This window comes from Rhincodon typus, chromosome 22 (assembly GCF_021869965.1).
Source record: "Rhincodon typus isolate 14 chromosome 22, sRhiTyp1.1, whole genome shotgun sequence".
NCBI classification, from domain to species: Eukaryota; Metazoa; Chordata; class Chondrichthyes; order Orectolobiformes; family Rhincodontidae; genus Rhincodon; species Rhincodon typus.
This window is the reverse complement of record NC_063353.1, coordinates 25,052,978-25,075,080: the sequence shown is the minus strand read 5'-3', so window position 1 is coordinate 25,075,080 and position 22,103 is coordinate 25,052,978. Positions and strand designations below refer to the sequence as shown.

General features: G+C 38.3%; 1 protein-coding gene across 1 annotated transcript in view; it reads right to left on the bottom strand.

The window, feature by feature from the left end:
• Positions 1 to 1,309: 1,309 nt before the first annotated feature.
• LOC109910419 (RNA helicase Mov10l1-like) overlaps positions 1,310 to 22,103 on the bottom strand; it is a 57,883-nt gene continuing 37,089 nt past the window's right edge. The window contains exons 10-19 of the mRNA XM_048609953.1: positions 15,103 to 15,217; positions 14,843 to 15,020; positions 12,959 to 13,029; positions 10,509 to 10,600; positions 10,292 to 10,350; positions 6,201 to 6,322; positions 4,903 to 5,050; positions 4,093 to 4,328; positions 3,260 to 3,406; positions 1,310 to 1,426 (exon numbers count right to left, since the gene is read on the bottom strand). Of these exons, the coding sequence (XP_048465910.1) occupies positions 1,310 to 1,426; positions 3,260 to 3,406; positions 4,093 to 4,328; positions 4,903 to 5,050; positions 6,201 to 6,322; positions 10,292 to 10,350; positions 10,509 to 10,600; positions 12,959 to 13,029; positions 14,843 to 15,020; positions 15,103 to 15,217 (1,285 nt within the window). The remainder of the gene's footprint in view (positions 1,427 to 3,259; positions 3,407 to 4,092; positions 4,329 to 4,902; positions 5,051 to 6,200; positions 6,323 to 10,291; positions 10,351 to 10,508; positions 10,601 to 12,958; positions 13,030 to 14,842; positions 15,021 to 15,102; positions 15,218 to 22,103) is intronic.

The window sequence follows — 22,103 nt, the reverse complement described above, 5'->3', positions numbered from 1 at the left end:
CAGGAAAACTGACGTTTCGGGTCGGGACCCTTCTTCAAAAATTTCTGCAAAAGGGTCCTGACCCAAAACGTCAGCTTTCCTGCTCCTCTGATGCTGCCTGGCCTGCTGTGTTCCTCCAGCTCCAGACTGTGTCATATCAGCTGCTCAAGCTTGTTCTGCCATTCAATAGGATAATGGCTGATCTGATTACTCGACAATCTTAACTATCCTCATTATTCATTCACACCCTTGTTTATCAAGAGCTTTCTATCTCCACCTTAAAATATTCAAACATTCTTTCATAATCTTCAAAATAAAATCCTCAACTGTCTTAAATTAGTAATCCCATATCTTTAAAACTGTGACCCATAATTCTAGATTCTCCCACAACAGTAAACATACTTTCCATATCAGTCAAGATAACTCATGATCCTATATGTTTCAACTGAATTGCTCTTTCTCTTCTAACTACAGTGGCCAAATGTATAGCTGTCCAACCTTTTTTTCACAAGTTAACCCATCCAGTCTAGGTTTTTGTCTAATAAACCTTGTCTGAACTTCTTCCAATATATTTATATCCTTTCTTAAATAAGACGACCAACACGGTACACAGTATTCCAGAGGTGAATTCACCAATTCCCTATGTAATTGAAGCATGACCCTATTTTTGTATTCAATTCCCAATAAATTGTAAGATTCTATTAGCTTTCCAATTAGTTGCTACACATGCATAATAATGTTTTGCAATTTGTGCAGTGGAATACACAGAACCTTCTGTATTCCAGAGCCTGCAATCTTTCACTATTTGGATAAAATGCTTTTTTATTCTGCCTAATAAAATAGGCAATTTCATATTTTCTCAGATCTCACTACATTTCTCAGATTTTTGTTCACTCAGTCTATCTACGTTCTCTTCCAGCCTCCCTATGCCCTATTCGCAAATTATTTTCCTACCTTTCTGTGTTATACTTGCAAATTTAGCAACCTTACTCTTCAGTCCCTTCATTCAAGTCATTTATATGAAAAAGTATATAAAAAGTTGAAGGCCCTGCACTGATCCATGTGGCTCAACCCTTGCTACATCTTACCAACCAGAAAATGATCGATTTATGCTTACTGTATTTCTTGTTAGCTAGAAGATGTTCTGTCCATGTCAACACATTATTTTTAATAACCTTTGATGTGGCACATTATTCAACAGATTCTAGAAATCCATGTACATATGATACATCAGTATTCTCTTACCCACAACACCCTTCTTTTTCAAGGAACTCCAATAAATTGGTTAAATAGGATTTTCCTTTTACAAAACCAGGCTGACTCTGCCCTATTACTTGAATCTATCCAACTGCCCAGTTATATCCTCTTTAATAGCAGCTTCTAACATCTTCCCTATGACAGATGTCAAGCTAATTCGGCTGTAGTGTCTTGCTTTCTGTTTCCCTTCCTGATAAATAAAATCAGTTACATTTTCCAACTCAAAGAACCTTCCTTGAATCAAAGGAATTTCAGAAACTTGGAATCAATGCATCAACTATCTCACTAGCTAATTCTTTAAAAGCCAAAAGATGAAGACCATCATGACCCATGGATTTGCCAGTTTATAGTTCTAACAATCTGCTCGCTACCACTTCTGTGGTATTTGTAGTTTTGAGTTCCTGCCTCCCATCCACTTCCTGATTTATAACTATTTTTGGGATGTTATCTGTCTATTCTATAGTGAATACTGATGCAAAGTATGCAAAGCTTGTACAATGCATCTGCCATCTCCTGTTTTCGCTGACATGTACTTTCAGACCTATAGAAACGCTTACCAATCTGTTTCTATATTTCTGGTTAGCTTTCTCTTGTGCTGTATTTTTCCCCTTCTTGTTAATCCCTAGTCCTCTCTTCGCTTTTTCTTAATACTGTGCCCAATGTTCTGACCTGCGATCCATTTTTGCACAACTCTAGATATTTTTAATCACCCTGTAGACATATTATAAACACAAGTCAGATACTTTTTTTAAAAAAATTAACCATAGATGACAGGTTTCACCTCCTTAAATATTTTTCTCTTATAGAAACATATGTACTGTGTTTTCTGAAATATCCCCTTAAGTCTACTACTTATTGACATGCCCCTTAACAAAATTTACTAGTGCACTTTAGCTAACTTTGCTTCCATGCCTTCATAAGTGCCCTTATTTAAATCTAAAATACTAGTCCTGTGCCTTTCAATATTCATGTTCCACTCTATATCATACTGCAGCCATGTATCTGAAATGGCTGTCAGATTACAGTAATGTATTTCTACTTGCTCTCAGTTCACCTGTTGTGTTCCAAATGCTATGTGGCATTGGATAGAGTTGTTAGTTTTGTTTTCTTATTATGTTCCTGGCTCCAGTAATTGTAGCAGTTATATTTATAATCTTTTTAAATAACTTGAAATGGCTTACATACTAAAATTAAAAACAGACACAGCTATTAATAACAGTATTAATAACTCATATGGTCAGATTTTAATATCTAGCTCACTGAGCAGTATTTAAAACATATCATTGGGTTGACGATCACCCTATGATAGTGATTGTGTACACTACACCAGACCTTTGAGTCTTTTGAGAGGGGGAAAAATTTAATCTTCAGTTTTCATTTGTCCTATAAATGAATTGTGAGATGATCAAACAATCCTGTTGGCTGGCTCCAAACTGTACTGCTTATTGTAACAGTTTTAAGTAAAGGATTTTATTTCATAAATACTGTTGTTGCAGGAACAATGTTATACACAGCAAACAACCAAATATTACTGTCGCAGAACTAAGTGCAGGTAAAACTCATTAAGTTACAAATGCTTTGGATTGGAATGTGCAAAGGGGCCGTTTAAGGTTAGTGAACAAACAGCAATTCTGAGTGTGTTGATGGCTGGACCCCAGTTAAAGTTCCACATACAGGGTGAATGTTTTGGGATGAATGTACAAAGACCAGTTTAATGTAAAGAAAAAGAATGGTTAGTTTGTAGAGGACAAAACAGCAAGATCAAAGGGGGATATGTACAAAGATTAAAAAAAACAAGACAGAGTTAATATTATTGTGAATAAGAAGGCATGAGGAACTGTAATAGTGGTCAGATGGGAGAACAGCTTTATTAATGAGTACAAAGAATAGCTGGGGACTATTTATTTTTACAATACATGGACGGTTTGGTCTTATCAAAACTGGAAAAGTTTTATGTACAGTTAATTTTTACGGTCCTGATAAAACATTTCCTAAAGATTTTATCCAAACTGAAATATCATACCTCTGCAGGTCTGCAAGTGGCATTAACTCTCACCATGTCTCCTTGCTTCAGCAAATTGCTTTCATGTAAACGTAAACACAGTAAGTCAGCAGCACTGTTGGATGGAGCACATGCCAAAATCCGACTGTCTGGTAAAGTAAAATGGATCTAAACAGAATCAAAAGACATTTTACAATTTGAGTATTGAGTTTGCCCCATCCTGGCCAATGAAATAAGCTAAAAATTAATCTTCTGTTGAAACAGCAATTTGCTATTCTGAAACATCATGCACAGCCCCTATCACATTTGATTATCAGTGTCCAAGGTTAAGGGTCCAATTGAGGGAGTGTCAAGTTCCCTAAGCCAGTTGTCATAAGTTTTTAAGCAAAGCCTGGGCATATTTACAATTTTCTTATGTCATAAAGTAAATCTGACTTAACAAAATGCTATCAATGAATGTATTTCTTGAAAATCCAGAGTTAAATAGTCGCATTAAATTAGGGCTGGTCTGATAGAGTGAACGTGCTGCACTTCCACAGCGTGGCAGCCAATGGGTTTATATCCACGTTTCTGCAGGAGGTGACTTATCAATAACAGCTGTGATAGAAAGTGCAAAGTCACCGCTAGTACTGATGTTAATGGAGGCAGAACAGGAAATTGCAGGCCAACTCAAGAATATGAACTGGGAAAATATACGAGTGTCCTGGTGCCCCTGTTAGAAGAGAGCATTAACTTACTTTAACTACAGGACAAATGCATTCACACTTACAGAACGTGTATCACGAGAGACTGTGACCAGCTGCAATGTAATCTTAAAACACGCTAATTCCTATAAATACCAATATAGGGAATACCTGCAAGATTGCTTCAAGAATAGTGACTGTTTTTCCAGTGCCAGGAGGTCCAAACAGGATATATGGTGTTGGTCTGCATTCACCACAGAGGATCCTCTTGACTGCAGATTTTTGACAGTCATTCAGAAATGAGTTAAAGAAGTTATCTTCTCGCCCATTGGATTGTTTGCCTGTATAATTTCCTCGTATATTATGATGGATGAAATTGGAGGCAGTTTTAGCATTTAAATATCTACCTAGAAAGTGTTAAAATGGGTTAGCATAATTCACAAGAAAATTAAATGCAACAGGCTGAATTTTAAAAACTTAATCCCTAGCCTAGACTGAGTTAACTGATTTTACAGAAGTTTCTTTAAAATTAGCTTGGATCAGGTACGTGCAGAGATCCAGAAAGCTTTTCTGCTTCCTTTCTCTTGTTTGGAAATGTAAAACATTACAATGCTGGGGCCAGGGGAAGGTGCTGAAAACAGCCAAAACACAGTCTCAAAACACCGAGCTAATTGCAGTATGATTTTCCAAAGTCAGCTGCAAAATGAATGTTGACCTCCTGCATAGAATTATATGGCATACGTTTTAAAAGAAAGTCTCAAAGATAGATCAGCCAGCTTTCCAAATTCCTATCTGGATTAGATACTGTGTATGTTGCAGCAAGTGTAATAATGAGATAATAATTGTAATAATATCTTAATCAGAAACACAGTAACTCTGGAATTCAAAATGTCACACTGTAAAAGTTTTACTTCTGTACTCAACACAAGTGAATTTCATAACTACAGGTCTGTGACATCCAAGTCTGTGATTTGCACTCACCATCACCAGTGTGTGCAGCAACTGATAATGCTTCAGACGTACATATCATTTCAGTTGTCCTTCCCTTCAAACCTTTGCTTTCACCATCTTGGCACCAGCTCTCCTTACCTGTACAGGAACTATTTAATTTTGCATCCACATCTTTTTCCTGAAACAGTGTAGGAATACAATTTCACAGCGAGCGAGTAAAAGATGTCAGAGACAGATTTACATACTACACTTCTCAACTGGCCATTTAACAGAGGCTACCAGAAGCCTCAAAAACATCTAATGTTAAATCTATTTTAAAAAGAACAGGGCACGAAATATAACATTTTCCATTTACTGTATTGTTAGTCTGAGCACACACAGTAAACTGTGAATATACTTCTAAACAATCATATTCAATATTTTACACTAAAGTCAGAATTGCGCCACTTTGTTTTATTGCAAAAACAATTGACTTCCTTGTCACCGCTTTAACATACTGTTTAAATAGATAATATTAACAAAAATAATGGACAATTGGCTAGGTAGACTTCCTGTGTATTGCACACTGGTTTCATTCCTTTAAGCCATCAAGTTCAGTAACTCTCCACGCAAATTTTACCTGACAAGGCCTACATTATCTATTTGTATAAAGAAAAAATCTATTTAAAGTTCTCAACTTTATAAGGGAAGAAAAATGAAATCCGTGTCCCCTCGCAGCAATTAAAATCTGAAATGGTAAATGCTCACAAATAGTTTCTGTTTAAATTCAGAACCTGAAGGATTTTGACTGATTGCCTTTTCTGCATTGCCAGTGATTGCACAGGCACTGCACTAAAACAGTGCTTTCCATATCAGAGTCTGTAAAATCGTGGCTAAGTGGTAGCCAGAGGAAGCCTTGATGCTGCTGCGTGCTGCAAGTGGAGTGTGGCTGCATATGTGCAGTGTAGAGTGGGCCAGCTCTCTCATTCAGAGGGAAAATGAAGGCACAATGAGGAGTGCTGAAGAGGCAGGGAGATCATTATTTAGACCAGCAGCTCCCAAGGCTCATGAGGCTAACATTTGAAAAGGAGTTCTTCACCAAAAATGTCTGAGGGGTAAATTTTATTTTAGTGACAGAAATCAAAAACGTTGAATTCACTGCTTTCTTATAGTTGGCTTTAATACAACCTTAATAGGAAGGAGAAAAAGCTCAATTTGCACATTCAACAGAACATACCAACACACATGGTATAATTCAAGAAATCTCGAACACACACTAATGCAAATAGCTTTTAACTTCTTAAGAAAATCTTTAAACTTTTTTTTTTAAATCCTGGAGGTATTCTTACTTTGTTAGTTTGGCCTTGAGATCTGCAGCAACTTTTTTTTTTATTTGTCACAACTGTGTCAATATCATCCCATGTAGTAACTGTCTGTGGAGGTTTTGCCACAACATTCTCTGGAAACAAAACTGGATGAGTGAAAGGAAAGGGATATTACTGATTAAGCTAGTGGAAGTTTGAGATAATGTAAAATTTTATTGTTTTACAGTGAGACAGATTTATCCAATCTTCCAAGGGATATAATTACTCCCTAAATTCACAAGGTACTCAAGTGAAACACCACGGTATCAAATCAACCCTATGCCCTCCATCTTTCAATGTATTCTCCAAAGTCCCGAGACAAGAACTATTATATACAATGAAATATCGCTCAACTACAAATAACATTCTTAAACTTCATGCTTTCGAAAACTTGGTCAACTTCATTTTCCAAAAAAAAACCTCTTTCCTAAATCAATTATACATATCCACTATCTAGTGGGAGAAAATATAGAACCATTTCCAGCAATGCGATTAGTCTGTCAGATACCTGTCCTACAAAGCACAATTCTCATGTTAAACAGCACAATTGGACTATCTATACTTCTCATTTAAAACCCTGGAATATTATGTCTAAATGCAAATTCAGCTTTGACAATCTCCGCTAACTCAAGAGTTTGACCTCACACAATGATTCACAGATTCTAAACCAAGTTTAAAATATTTGAATGTAGAATGTATGAAATGTATATAACTTGCAACCTTACCAACGATCTACAATGTTTTTTAAACAAAAAATTTGTTTCAAGTTCTAATTAAACACACTTGATAATGTCAGAATCTGATCGAAGTGGTTAGAAAAAGAGCCAATGTTTGACCTCAAAAATTTTACTTTCTCAATTTTTTAAGATACCCATTAATTCCATATTTCCTGAAACAAAAATATATTGCCAAGTTGCCCATATTAAAAACCCTATTGCTTAACTCTTCCTTATAAATATCTTCAGATTACAAAACATTCTCCAACAAAATTTCAACTTTCATTCATTGTTTCCTTCCTTCACATAAAGGACCAAAATTGAGCCTATTACATTTAGCATTTCTATTCGTAAATTCTACTGCAATGATTATTTCAATCCAACTAATTTTCCTTTAGTATATATTCTGTTAAAACATGAGTGAGCTACCTGAATTTGCCATCATAAACAGCAAAACTTTGCTCCCTTATACTGCCTTGTTGTTTAAACTGTATGTGTCTACAACAAACAAGTAAATGCTTCCAGAAGTGACATGGGTCTTGATGAATGCTGACTGGTTCAGTTTCTCAAACTTGTGCTGCTATGCAACTGTTAAAGTTAATCTCTCAATGTTTTACTTGTAGTTTCATTTTATTGCACTGAGTGTAAATGCAGATCATTTTTACAACACTAAACAAAGAATTCATTGAATGCCTGCTTAGAAACAGATTTATTTCCACAAAATACAATGTACGAAATAGGAGCAGGGGTAGACCATGAAGGCTCGAGCCTGCTCTATCATTTAAAACACACATTGATGATCATCAGTCTCCACTCCTGTATCCTCTGATTTCCTGAGGGATCAAAACATCTGTCTACTCAGCAATACATTCAACAATAGAGCAGCAACAACTTTCTAGGGTAGAGATTCCAAAGACTTGTAAATATTTGAACGAAGATATGTCTCTTCATCTCAGTCCTAAGAGTTCAGTCCTAACCCTAATCCTTATCCAATGAATCTCTCCCTCCCACTTTTTCTAGATTCCCAGCCAGGGGATTTAAGGGGCTCCTTCAGAATTGTGAATGTTTCAATGAGATCACCTCTTATTCTAAATTGTAGAATGTGTATGGGCCTAATTCACTCAGCCTCATGAACTTTTGCCTGACCACCTCCAATTTAAGTATATCCTTGCTCAAATAGGGAGTTCAAGACCGTACACAGTACTTCATGTCTGGTCTCAGTGAAACCAAATATAACCATAGCAAGATTTCCTTATCATTTGTACATTACATGGCCAGTCGTCTTGCAATGAAGATCGATATGCCATTAGCATTCCTAACTTCTAATCATACACATGTGGTAAGCGTATTCCTTCTAGAAGTGTACCCAAGTCCATCTGAACATCAACACTTACAAACCTACACACAGTTTAAAGTATCCTGCTTTTCTATTCTCACTAACAAAGTGATAGACTCCTCAACTGCTCACATTATATCCACTCACAACCTTGTTATACACTCACTTAACTTGTCTACAACTCTTAGAAACCTCTGTCCTCACAGCTATCATTCCCACCTAGCTTTGTATCAAAATTAGAGTCATTATTCTCAGTCTTTTCATCTAATTTATTAACACTGATTCCTTGCTGTACTCTAATTACAGCCTCAACTTGAAAATGTCCAATTTATCCTTACTGTTTCATGTCCATTAACCAATTCTCTACAAATATTAATATACTACTCATGTGACCTTCTCTAGGTGAAAGCAAGTCTCCTTCATCTAACTTACCAGTTATCCTCAAACGACTCAAATTTGTCAAAAATGATTTTTCTTTCATAAACCTGTGCTGAGTCTGATCATTCTATAATGTTTTAAGTATATTGGCAAGACTTGCAAGAGAGTTTCCAGAATGCTCCTAATGACTCATGTCACACCAAAGTGCCTGCGGTTCTCTCAACTCACTTTTTTTTGAAAAGCAGTTATAGTTACTAACTTCCAACTTGCCGTAGCAGTCCCAGAATTTGGAAACTTTTGAAAAACTACGACAAGCTCATCTGCAATCTCTGCAGCTAACTGTTTTAGAATCCTAGGTCTTGGAAATTTGTCAGATATTAGTGCTTTAAGTTTCTGTAATACTTCTTTGCTGACATCAATTACCTCAAGTTTCTCACTCTTTTTAGCCCCTTGGTTACCTTCTATTTCTGGTATGTAATTTTTGTCTTTTAGTGTGAAGGCAAACTCAAACTATTTGTTCAATATCTTTGCCATTTCCTCATTCCCCATGATAATCGCTCTTGTCTGTGCCTCTAAGGGGCCAACATTTAGCTACAGCCTCCACCTCTATCTCCATTTACTCGTAAAAGCTCTTGTAATTGGTTTTTCTATTCCTGGTTGGAATATTCTCATCTTCTATTTTTATCCCTTTTAACAACTTTTTCGGTGGGTCTTTGCTGGTTCCTATTTTACAGTTATTCTTTGTCACCTGCAATGCTTCTTCTTTTAATCTAATAAAAAGATTTTAGTGTTCTGAGTGAGCCATGGTTGGATCTTTCCTGCTGTGTTTGTTTTTGCAACTAAATTTATCTTATTGAACACTTTGAATGATTTCTTCAAACTTTTCACAGTTTGGTTATTACCAAAATTTTTATACTATTTTACCAATCCACCTTAGTCAATACTCCTTTCATACCTGTGTAATTGGCTTTGCTTAAGCTTTTTGTTTGTGACCACTGTACATTGCTTTCAAAGTTAAAATAGAATTCAATTAAGATATGATCACTTTCTCCCCTGCTATTTTTTTTAAACCGAGGTTACCAATTAACCCTGCCCCATTACAAAAACTAGAAAATATCTTTGTCACCAGTCGGTTCAACAACTTCTTGTTCCAGGTACCTAACACCAGTCTAAGGATTAAAAGTCCCCACAATTATTGTATTGCCTTGGTTACAAGCTCCAACTATATACTTTTATAAACGATTTCCCCAATGGTAGGTACCTCTCCCACACGAAAGGAGTTATCTCCTCAAAGAATCCGAGCAGACTTCACAATAAAATGGTGAATTGTGTGAACACAGCAATGGGCTCCAATCTGATTTCTGACAAATGGTTGAGAAGCCATAACTACTTTTCTTTCTCAACATAATTAACAATATTAGGATCCAGACAAGAAATGAAAAAAACTGAAAAGAGTACATTAGCTTTTTTGTACGGTGTCAGTTTTGACTGATTCATGTGAGACCTTTATAACATTTAACAGTTAAACTTCAAGTACAAAACACAAATGCTACCTCGAGATGTTGGAGTAGAAATTCACCCACCCCCTCCAAAATATACCTTCTGCTTTGACACTCATGAAACAATGGAATAGAAGTTATTAATACCTTGTTCACCAAGATGAAAAGCTTGTTCCACAGCAAACAGGCATCTCCGGGTAGAGATTCTAAAACATAAAATGTTCCAAATCAATACAAACCAATTCATAGGCTGTACCAACTAATTTTGTTAAGTGAATTCCCGTGTCCTCAATTTCTACTTTAACATATGCTTTTCAGAGAGTTGGTTTTTCAAAATGCAACTATTATGCATTTGCAGTGTTACCTGTTATATGTAAACTCCACATCCATAGGCTCCCCTCCATAGGCTTGGTGAAATGAAGAATTAAACTGCAGCACAAGCTCGTCTTCATACACCTGCACCAGGAGAGCAGAGGTAAAATGTGTTGTGAGTACAGAAAGATCAGCTGTTTTTTATATTCAAACCAGAGAAGGCAAAACTACAAAAAGCTTTAGAATACATGAATAGGATCACAAGACATCCGAAAAAGCCACGCTGAATTAAAGGACCTCAATTGCAGCACTGACGTGGTTTCCGTGTATTCTGTAGGCTGAGGATGGAAATAGCCCAGGAGAAAGTGTGAAGCCACACTGACTGCCTAATTCTCGTGTGGCCTTGTCCATTCCACTTGACGCAGATGGTTGACATGTGATGTATGTGACGCCAGTGGACACTGCAAGGACTGGAATATTGTGTGGACAGCAAAATTAATAGAACTTCCCTTCATTATATTCAAACTCTTAAAAGGAATTTTAAAAATGTAGACGTTGTAATCCTGTCAAGTGATCCATACTAAAAGAGATAACTAAAGGAATGGGCCTGGAATTTCTATAGATGCTATTTATATGGATTTCCAGAAGGCATCTGATGAAGTTCCTTGGAAGAGACTGTTCATAATTGCTGAAGCCTGTAAAACTGAAGGCAAATTATTGACTTGCTTAGAAAATTGGCTCATCAGCAGGAAATAGAAAGACTGAGAGCAGGCAGGAACTCTAAACATCTGGATGTAATGACTGACGTCCCATGGATCTATGCAGGGTCCTCTACTGTTCAGCATATTTATTTACAACATGGGAAGTAGACTAGAAAGTCACATAACTACATTCGTTAATGGCACAAAGATTTTATACTGCTTATGATGTCACATATGTGTCAGTATCTCCTTGTAACTTTATGTGAATGGGCAAAACACTGGCAAATGGATTTCAATCCAGTGAAATGAGAGGTCATTCAATTTGGACTTTAGAAAGTTAGAAAAGGAGACTTTATAAATTTGACAAGGTTAGAAGCAGTGGAAGTACAAAAGGACATGAAGGTTCAGTTACACACATATTAAAATGCCTTGAATAGGGACAACAAGTTATAAGAACAGGCTAAAGCAATGCTGGCCCTTAAATCTGGATGACTAGAAGTCATCCTTCAGTTCTACAAAGTCCTGCTTATGGGAAAATAAAATAGTAAAACTTGGAAGCAACAGCACAGGTCTATGTTGGAGTCCCATACTCAAGTATCAAGACAAGTTCAGACCAGTTTTGTCATTTCCAAGTTTTACTGGTTTTTCCTTTTGCTTGACCACCAAAGCAGAGGACTTTAGATTACCATCCCAACGAGGGCAGTACAGACTAACCCCTGTACACCAAGGATTAAATTATGGAGAGATTATACAAACTAGGGTTGTATTCCCTGGAGTTCAGAAGATTTGGGGCTGATATGATCAAAATTTTCAAGATATTAGAGGAATATGTGACTTGATACATGGGAGGTATTCCCACTGGTTGAGAAATCTTGGGTTAGCGACGAGTCTAAAAACTAGACACGGACCTTCAAGATTGAAATTAAACGCTTCTACACAGAAGGGGTGAAAGCACTTTGGAATTCTTACGTAAATAGCAACTTCAAGCTCAATAATAAATTTTAAATTAGGGAGGAGGTAGAAGAGCAACAACAGCTAAATGAAGTTAGGTCACAGATAAGCAAAGACCTCATCAAGTGGCTGAACAGTTCAACGGGCTAAATGGCCAATTTCTGTCCCTGTAATTGTAATGCTCTCTACAAACATATTTATTTACCAAGAACGCCCTCCTTTGTGAAATATAAAACAGTACATTTTAGCACAAGTCAGCAAGTTCACAGAGCGAGACAGAGGATGCAAGGAAGTTGTAAAGGCAGCACAATAGCCATTACATGATACAGGTTAATTAAGAGATGCCCCCTTTAAGCCAGAGAAGCTTATTTCCTGACCCCAACTGGACATCCTTCAAAACATCCTAAGTTTTATCAAAATTAATAAGAACACAGCAAGAACACAAGGTCAGGTGTAGTGAATTCTCATACACTATCCTTAGTTAGCCCATAGCCGATTCCTATCATTAACTCCTTTAACTGAACCTAATGTGAATAGAAAATGTAATATCAACTGAGACAAAATGTTTAATAGATTCAGCCATTAGTACAAGGATAAACTTTGAGAAATAGGAACTGATTTTTCTTCTAAATTAACACAAATGTTTGAATATTCTGATGCAATAAAATCCTTTTAAAGTTTCTGTAATACCATAATTTCCATTATATAATTGTAGCAGAGAATTTGATTTCCAACATGCTCTTGTTTTGAACACATTGTACGCAGTTGGGGAAGAAATACCAAACTGAATTAGGATCTGCACATTTTCCAGAATATTGATAGCTGAAAATGCAGTCTGAAGCCCACTTACCTCCAGTACAAAGCCAGAAAATCGCACTACAGGTTCTGTACAACAGGAATTCTTTAATATTATTCGGTCTCCTAACGGCAAAGAAGATAAATTTCGAGAACATTTCAAAAGTAAATAAATATCAAGGCATTTGCCCAAATAATAGCATTTTAAAACTCCACTTCCTATTCTAATGATTTGATGTAGCCTTCATGTCAATAGCTGAGAAAGAATCAGTCAGGTTTCTTTCTCGTCCCCAAAAGATTTGCCTCAAGGATATGACCTTGAACATAAAATGCAGAACTGAGAGCTTTAAGTTGAAAATTATAGGCTATGCTGTTCCAAGTTATTTAAACTTTTGACACTAAATTCCTGTTTTGCTGTGTTATTTATATTGTTTATTTCAAAGTACTGGTGAATTCAACACTTTCACTGTGTTAACACACACAAATGATTAGACTATCCCTTATGTTACTCGTGTTTTCCTGTTATCAGCAATGGAATAGAATGCAGCATTGCTTTCAAACAGTAATTCTGGGGCATTTCCTTTTGCTCAGCAGATAATTGCACTAACTATACTAGAGCCATGCCTCAACTTTAATGTCCTTCCTATTGCAATCAGAGGCCTTACCACTAATTGCAAGTAACAAGCCATGCTCTTTCCCCCAGAGTCACTAACAGCATAACTCTCTAAACTAGAGTGGCACTCTGTATTAAGGAAATGCTTCATTGATGAAAATGTCATTGTTCAAATGATTAGATGCACAAAAAAAATCCAAAGACATAAAGAACATTGAGTTCTTCCAGTGTATCGGCCCTTTGAGAACTTGCTCTGTGCAAGTTAGCTGCCATTTCTTACATTAAAACAGTGACCATACTTTAAAAGTACTTAATGGCCATAATACATTCTGGGACATGGTTAATGGTGTTATAAAAATACCAAGGCTCTTCTTTTTTTCATCTTTCATGGGCCCCCTCAATGATACTGAATGCCTGAAAAATCCAAACAAAAAACTCTCTCAGCACTTTAGGACAAACACTACGCAAACCTGGACAGTTACTAGCTTTAAATACTTACAGTCTGTCTCGGACTTTGATCCCTAATTGCAAAGCTTGAATTTTACTTTGTTTTTTTTTGTCAGGTACATTGAGAATTTTTTGTTTAAATTTTTGTTTAAAAAGTCATAAGATTGCTATCAACAGAAAATATACGTGGCTTTTTCATTTATGCACATTGAACACCAAAGATATCCTAAATACCATTGGAACAGTACTGCTCACATCCTGATCAGACTTGCTTGCCCTCTTTCTGCTCTATTTTTACTACCTCTGGTGTTCCCTTTTGAATGCTACTGTACATTGATACACCTTCTTAATCCCAGTTTCCTTTGAATACGCTTCTGCTTTGGCAGGCAGATTTAACAGCTGTTGCACACAGGTGCTCTCTTGAAGCTTAGCTTATCTCTTACTAGCATTTATTCATTTTTAAGCTTTCAAATGCTGAATGTGAATTTGTCTTTCTTCAGCAGAATACCTGCATCCTGTTCCAGACACTTTAGTCAGTAGCTCTCTTAAAACTAGCTATTTTGCTTTTATACCAACAATTATGCTTCAAATTTCATATTGGCAGTTCCATGGAGCCGAATCAGTATAGATTTAGCACACCTCACCGGATGCTGCAAAATTAGTTTTGTGGCCACACCATTGTGGCCTCATATTCATGAATGAATTGTTGAGCTAGAAATTTAAATTGACCCCATGATGAATAACTGAAACAGCGTTTGAAAAGCTGAGAAAGAGGTAACTTTGGGGATTAACTAAACAAAATGTCTTTTCCGACATGGGGCAACTGCTCAAATCTTAACCCATAGAGAGTTTGCAATTAAATTTTAATGTCCAACTAACCAATAGATACAGAAGGCCGGCCTTCAACCAACCCTGGCACCTCCAGAATGAGGTAGTCCCCTTGCTTTTTCAAAGTCACATTGGTCATATTAAATTCCCTCATTTCCATCTCGGCTTTGATCTCCTCCAGCCACAGAAGTGTTGAGAAATGATCTTTATATTTTGACATGTTCAGAGCCTAAAAAAGAAGTCAAAACAAACAAACATTCATTTTAAGCAGAGATTTTAAAAAAAGAACTGGATACAAATGAGTTACTAACCTCTGACAGATTTGGCTGTACGGTCAGGATATCTGCATCCCTTTCAATGCACTCTTTCAATCTCTCAGGCACAGCATACTGTGGAAGAAAGCTAGGTATGCGCCGTCTGGCCAGTCTAGACAGAATATTAACAAAGTTAGACGTGCTGTTGCTCAAAACCTCTAGGTACTTTGCACTCACTACACAATCAGTTATTCTGTCCTGAAGGCAAATCAAGCAAACATTTAACACTTTCATTAAATTCAACAATTGACTAATCTGGCTATCGTTTATTTGAAAGTAGATTTGTAAGATGATAAGTGCTTAAAAAGGGCCAGGAGAATAATTGTTAAAGAGTATTAAATTTATCAGAAGAGAAAATATAGCACAGGGGCAGTCTGGAAAAGCTGCTGAATGGGATCTTTTTGAGCTCCATCCGGTGGTGGAAGTGTGCGGCTACAGATGGGACTGTGTGCCTTTAACACCAGACAATAAAGTGAGAAATGCGAGAGATGGAAATAAGAAGTTGCATACAAAAAGTTTTGAAAAAGCTGTTAAAATTTCTCTCTATTTTCAGAGGAATTTAAAAAAAAACACTATTTGGGGTATAGTTGGAGGTAGAAAATAGGATTTACAGATTTTATTGTGCTCCTGAATACAATGATCAACAATGCTCTAACAGGCACATGGCAATTTTAATTATTAAAAAACCATATTTTCACAGTTAGAAATTTGTTAATCACAAGAACAAAGACAAGAATAAAGGATCCCATACCCAAAAATGACAGGGCCAACGTTATATATTAAATCCCATGTAAGGATCGCCACAAACATTACATTGGACATTAGAAAACGAGCTATCAGGGTACGCGAGCACCAACTATTTACCAAGAGACACAATAAACTATCACTCAGTATCCATACACTTGGACAAAGAGAGCCACCAATTTGACTGGGACAACGTAACCATCCTAGGACATGCCAACCAAAGACATGCACGGGAGTTCCTACAGGCCTGGTACTCAACCCAAAACTCCATCAACAAACATGTGGAAATAGACCGCTTATACCAATCACTACGAAGCAGAACCGGAAATGAGGCCAACCACTACATCAGACCGGACCCACATAAATAACAAGCAGGACAGACCAACAATGCTTCATTGGAGGCGTACTGATGGTGTTACCTAGTATGGTAACGAAACATCTGCAAACCAACCTACCAGCTCGGCGAACAAGTCAAAAACCCCGTTAATTATATTTTCTACCTCCAACTATATCTTGAATAATGTTTTATTTAATTCCTCTGAAAATAGAGGGATATTTTAACAACTTTTTAAACTTTAAATGCTACTCCAGCCTCCCAGATTTCCTTGATCCACTACCATTTGACTATCATTGCAACAGGTCCACAGCAGATGCCATCTCCCTGGTCCTACATTCATCCCTGGAACACCTGGATAACAAGGACATCTATGTCAAACTCCCATTTATTGAGTAAGTTTCTGAGGAAGGGTCACCGGGCCCGAAATGTTAACTGTTTTCTCCTCCACAGATGCTGCCAGACCTGCTGAGCTTTTCCAGCAACTTTGTTTTTGTTCCCATTTATTGGCTTCAGCTCCGCCTTCAACACCATTATTCCAACCAAACTCATCTCCAAACCCTGAGACTTAGGAATCTACTTGCCCCCTCTGCCACTGAATCCTCAGCTTCCTGACCCACAGACCGTAATCAGGAAGGATAGGTGACAACATCACCTCCACAATAATCCTCAACACCAATGCTCTGCAAGGCTGTGTAATCAGCCCCATACTATACCCCTTAGACATTCACGACTGTGTGGCCAAATTCAGTTCTAATTCCATTTACAAATTTGCTGATGACACCACGGTATTGCGTCAGACCTCAAAAAATGGCGCAAAGTACAGGAAAGAGATAGAAAGCTTAGTGGCATGATGTCAAGACAACAATCCCTCCCCGAATGTCAGCAAAATGAAGGAGCTGGGTCATTGACTTCAGGAAGCGGAGTGGAGGATATGACCCTGTCTGTATTAATGATGCTGAGGTGGGCATGATCAAGAGCTTCAAGTTCCCAGCAATAAATATCACCAATCTGTCCTAGTCCATCCACATTGATGTTACAGTCAAGAAAGCACAACAACAGCTCTAATTCCTCAGAAAGCTAAGGAAATTTGGCATGTCTACAATGACTCATCAATTTTTATGGATGCATCATAGAAAGCATCTTATCTAGATGCATCATAACTTGTCTGTAACTGCTCTGCCCAAGACTGCAAGAAATTAGAAAATTGTGAACACAGCCCAGTTCGTCATGAAAACCAGCCTTCCTTCCATTGACTCAATCTACACTTCCTGCTCCAGCAAACAGCCAACATAATGAAAGACCCCTCTCATGCTGGTTATACTTTCTTTCATCAGGCAGAAGATACAAAAGTTGGAAAACACGTACCAACAAATTCAAGAACACCATCTTCTCCGCTGTTATCAGACTTATGAATGGACCTCTCATGTAGATTCATAGAGATCTACAGCACGGAAACAGACCCTTTGGTCCAATTCGTCCATGCCAACCAGATATCCTGGATAAATCAGTTCCATTTGCCAGCATTTGGCCCAGATCACTCTAAACCCTTCCTATTCATATACTCATCCAGATGCCTTTTAAATGTTGTGCCAGCCTCCACCACTTCCTCTGGCAGCTCATTCCACACATGCACCATTCTCTGCATGAAAAAGTTTCCGCTTAGGTACCTTTTATGACTGTCCCCTCTCACCCTAAACCTATGTCCTCTAGCTTTGGACTCCCCCATCCCTAGGAAAAGACCTTGCATATTTACCCTGTCCATGCCCTTCATGATTTTATAGACCTCTAAGGTCACCCCTCAGCCTTCGATGCTCCAGGGAAAATAGCTCCAGCCTATTCACCCTCTCCCTATAGCTTAAATCCTTCGAAACCTGGCAAGATGCTTGTAAATCTTTTCTGAACCCTTTCAAGTTTCACAACATCCTTCACATAGCAGGGGGAGAGGAATTACACATAGTATTTCAAAAGTGGCCTAACCAATGTCCTGTACAGCCACAATATGACTTCCCAACTCCTTTACTCAATGCAGTGTTCCAATAAAGGCAAGCATTCCAAATGTTTTCTTCACTATCCTAACTACCTGCGATTCCACTTTCAAGGAACAATGAACCTGCACTCCAAGGTCTCTTTGTTCAGCCACACTTCCCAGGACCTTACCATTAGTATATATATCCTGCCCTTATTTGCCTTTCTAAAACACATCATCTCTCATTTATTCAAATTAAACTCCATTTGCCACGCCTCAGCTCGTTGACCCATCTGATCACGATCCTGTCGTACTTGAGATAACCTTCTTCGCTGTCCACTACACATCCAATTTCGGTGTCATCTGCAAACTTACTAATCACCCCTCCGGCGTTCACATCCAGATCACTTACATAAATGAAGAGCAGTGGACCCAGCACCGATCCTTGGGGCACACCGCTACTCATAGGCCTCCAGTCTGAAAAGGAACCCTCCACCACCACCCTCTATCTTCTACCTTCGAGCCAGTTCTGTATCCAAATGGCTAGTTCTCCCTGTATTCCATGTGATCTAACCTTGCTAACCAGTCTACCATGAGGAACCTTGTCGAACGGCTTACTGAAATCCACACAGATCACGTCCACCATTTTGCCCTCATCAATCCTCTGTTACTTCTTCAAAAAGCTCAACCAAGTTAGTGAGGTGTGATTTCCCACGCATAAAGCCATGTTGACTATCCCTAATCAGCCCCTGCCTTTCCAAATGTGTGAAAATCCTGTCCTTCGGGATTCCCTCCGACAATTTGCCCACCACCGATGTCAAGCTCACTGGTCTATAGTTTCCTGGCTTTTCCTCGTCACCTTAAATAGTGGCACCTCATTAGCCAACTTCCAGTCTTCCGGCACCTCACCTGTGGCTATCAATGATACAGCTATCTCAGCAAGGTGCCCAGCAATCACTTCCTTAGTTTCCCACAGAGTTCTAAGGTGCACCTACTAATCAGGTCCTGGGGATCTATCCACCTTTATGAGTTTTAAGCATCCAGCACTACCTCTTCTGTAATATGGACATTTTTCAAGATGTCACTATTTCTTTCCCCACATTCTCTATCTTCCATTTCCTACTCCACAGTAAACACTGATGCAAAATACTCATTTAGTATCTCCCTCGTGTCTTCTGATTCCACACATAGAGGGTTCTGCTAATCTTTAAGGGGCCTATTCTCTCCCTAGTTACCCTTTTGTCCTTAATGTATTTATAATATCCCTTTGGATTCTCCTTAACCCTATTTGCCAAGGCTATCTCATGAACCCCTTTTGTCCTCCTGACTTTCCTCTTAAGTGTACTCCAACTGCCTTTGTATTCGAAGGATTCATTTGATCTCTACTGTCTATACCTGACATATGCTTCCTTTTTCTTGACCAAAACCTCAATTTCTCTAATGATCCAGCAATCCCTATACCTACCAGCCTTGCCTTTTACCCAAACAGGAACATACTGTCTCTGGACTCTCGTTATCTCATTTCTGAAGGCTTCCCATTTTCCAGCCGTCCCTTTACCTGCAAACATCTGCCCTCCATCAACTTTTGAAAGTTCTTGCCTAATACTATCAAAATTGGCCTTTCTCTAATTAAGAACTTTAATTTTTAGATCCAGTCTATCCTTTTCCATCACTATTTTAAAACTAGTAGATTATGGTCACTGGCCCGAAAGTGCTCCCCCACTGACACCTCAGTTACCTGCCCTGCCTTATTTCCCAAGAGTAGGTCAAGTTTTGCACATTCTGTAGTAGGTACATCCAAATACTGAACCATAAAGTTTTCTAGTACACCGTTAAAAAATTCCTCTCCATTCAAGCCTTTAACACTATGGCAGTTCCAGTCTATGTTTGGAAAGTTCAAATCCCCTACCGTAACCATCCTATTATTCTTACAGATAACCGAGATCGACTTACAAATGTGTTTCTCTATTTCCTGCTGACTATTTGTTGGGGGGTGGGGTCTATAGTACAATCCCAATAAGGTGATCATCCCTTTCTTATTTCTGAGTTCCACCCAAATATTTCCCTGGATGTATTCCCAGGAATATCCTCCCTGACATTAAAGCCATAATATTATCCCTACTCAAAAATGCCACTCCCCTCCTCTCTTGCCCCCTTTCTATCCTTCCTAAAGCATCTGTACCCTGGAACATTAAGCTGCCAGTCCTGTCCATCCCTGAGCCATATCTCTGTAATCGCTATTGTATCCCAGTACCATGTTCCCAATCATGCCCGGACTTCATGTGCCTTACCTGTTCGGCCTCTTGCATTGAAATAAATGCAGTTTAATTTATCAGTCCTACCTCGTTTTCTGCTTTGTTCCTGCCTGACATGACTGTTTGACTTGCTCCTTTCTCCAACTGTACCCGTCTCAGACTGATCTCTTTCCTCACTATATCCCCCCTGCCCCCTTTCTAGTTTAAATCCTCATGAGCAGCCCTAGCAAATCTCCCCACCAGGATATTAGTCCCCCTCCAACTTAGTCCTTCTTATACAGGTCACTTCTACCCTAGAAGAGATTCCAACGATCCAAAAATGTGAATTCTTCTCCCCAGCCATGCATTCATCTGCTCTATCCTCCTATTCCTACCCTCACTAGTCCGTGGCACCAGGAGTAATCCATATATCACTACCGTTGAGGACCATGTTTTTAAATTCCTACCTAACTTCGTTTATTCTTTCCTCAGAATCTCACCCTTTTCTTTTCCTATGTCGTTAGTTCCAAAGTGTACAATGACCTCCTGCTGGTCCCTCTTGCCTTTGAGAATATTCTGCACCTTCTCCAAGATATCCTTGATCCTGGCACCAGGCAGCACATACCATTCTGATTTCTCACTGTTGGCCGCAGAAACGTCTGCCTGCGCCTCCGACTAGTGAATTCCCTATCACAATCGATCGCATGGAACCTGACGTACCCCTCGTTACATTACAGCCAGTCTCAGTACAAGAAACCTGGCTGTCCGTGCTACATTCCCAAGAATCTCTCACACTTTACATTTTTCAAAACAGCATACTGTTTTGTGATGGGAATAGCCACAGGGGACTCCTGCACTACCTGCCTCCCTCTCCTACCTTTCCTGACAGTAATCCATCTACTTGACTGTATCTGTGGTTGTTCTCCCTTCCTACAGCTGCTATCCATCACATTCCCCAGCTTCTGTAAATTCCTCATTTCCTCTAACTATATTAGAATTGATCTTTCATTGCACCCTCTCAGTAGCTGTAAGAGTATATTCTGCATTCTGTTCTAGTACCCTGGTGTACTTATGTAAGGTATTTGTCTGGTTAGCATGCTAAACAATACTTTTTACTGTATCTCGTACAATCTCGTGACAATAATAAATCACATCAAATCAGCATTGCTCACTATATTACCTTATGTTACAAGCATATAGTTACACCTGTAGCTGCACATTTCCATCACTGGATGGAGCTCTAAAAGATCTGATGCAGCAGCTTTTCCAGACTACCCCTGTATCATATTTTCTCTGCTGTTAAGTATAATAATGCCCTTTAACAGTTATTCTCCTGGCCTTCTTAAAGCACTTACCATCTTACCGATTAGTTGTCATCTAACTGGAACATTTACATTTAAATAATCTCTTCTCTATTATCCCTGGGTTCAATGTTGTTCCAACGTGGGATTAAGTTTGATTAATTTATTCCTTCACATCAGTTAAATGCCTTGCTTCTGGTTGCCTTTCTCACCCTGATTCAGGATTCTCATCAGGAACTTCCACACTCCATCATTCCACTGAAATCTAAGACAAGCTCAATTTTTTTTTCCCCTTGCCTTCAAGTTCATTGGCAAACATCATTTCAGAAAGCTATAATTTCAGCAACGTTTCTTTGCAATTCAAACAGACTGGAACAGAATTCTGAATAGTGCATCTTGTAGACAAGATGTACCCA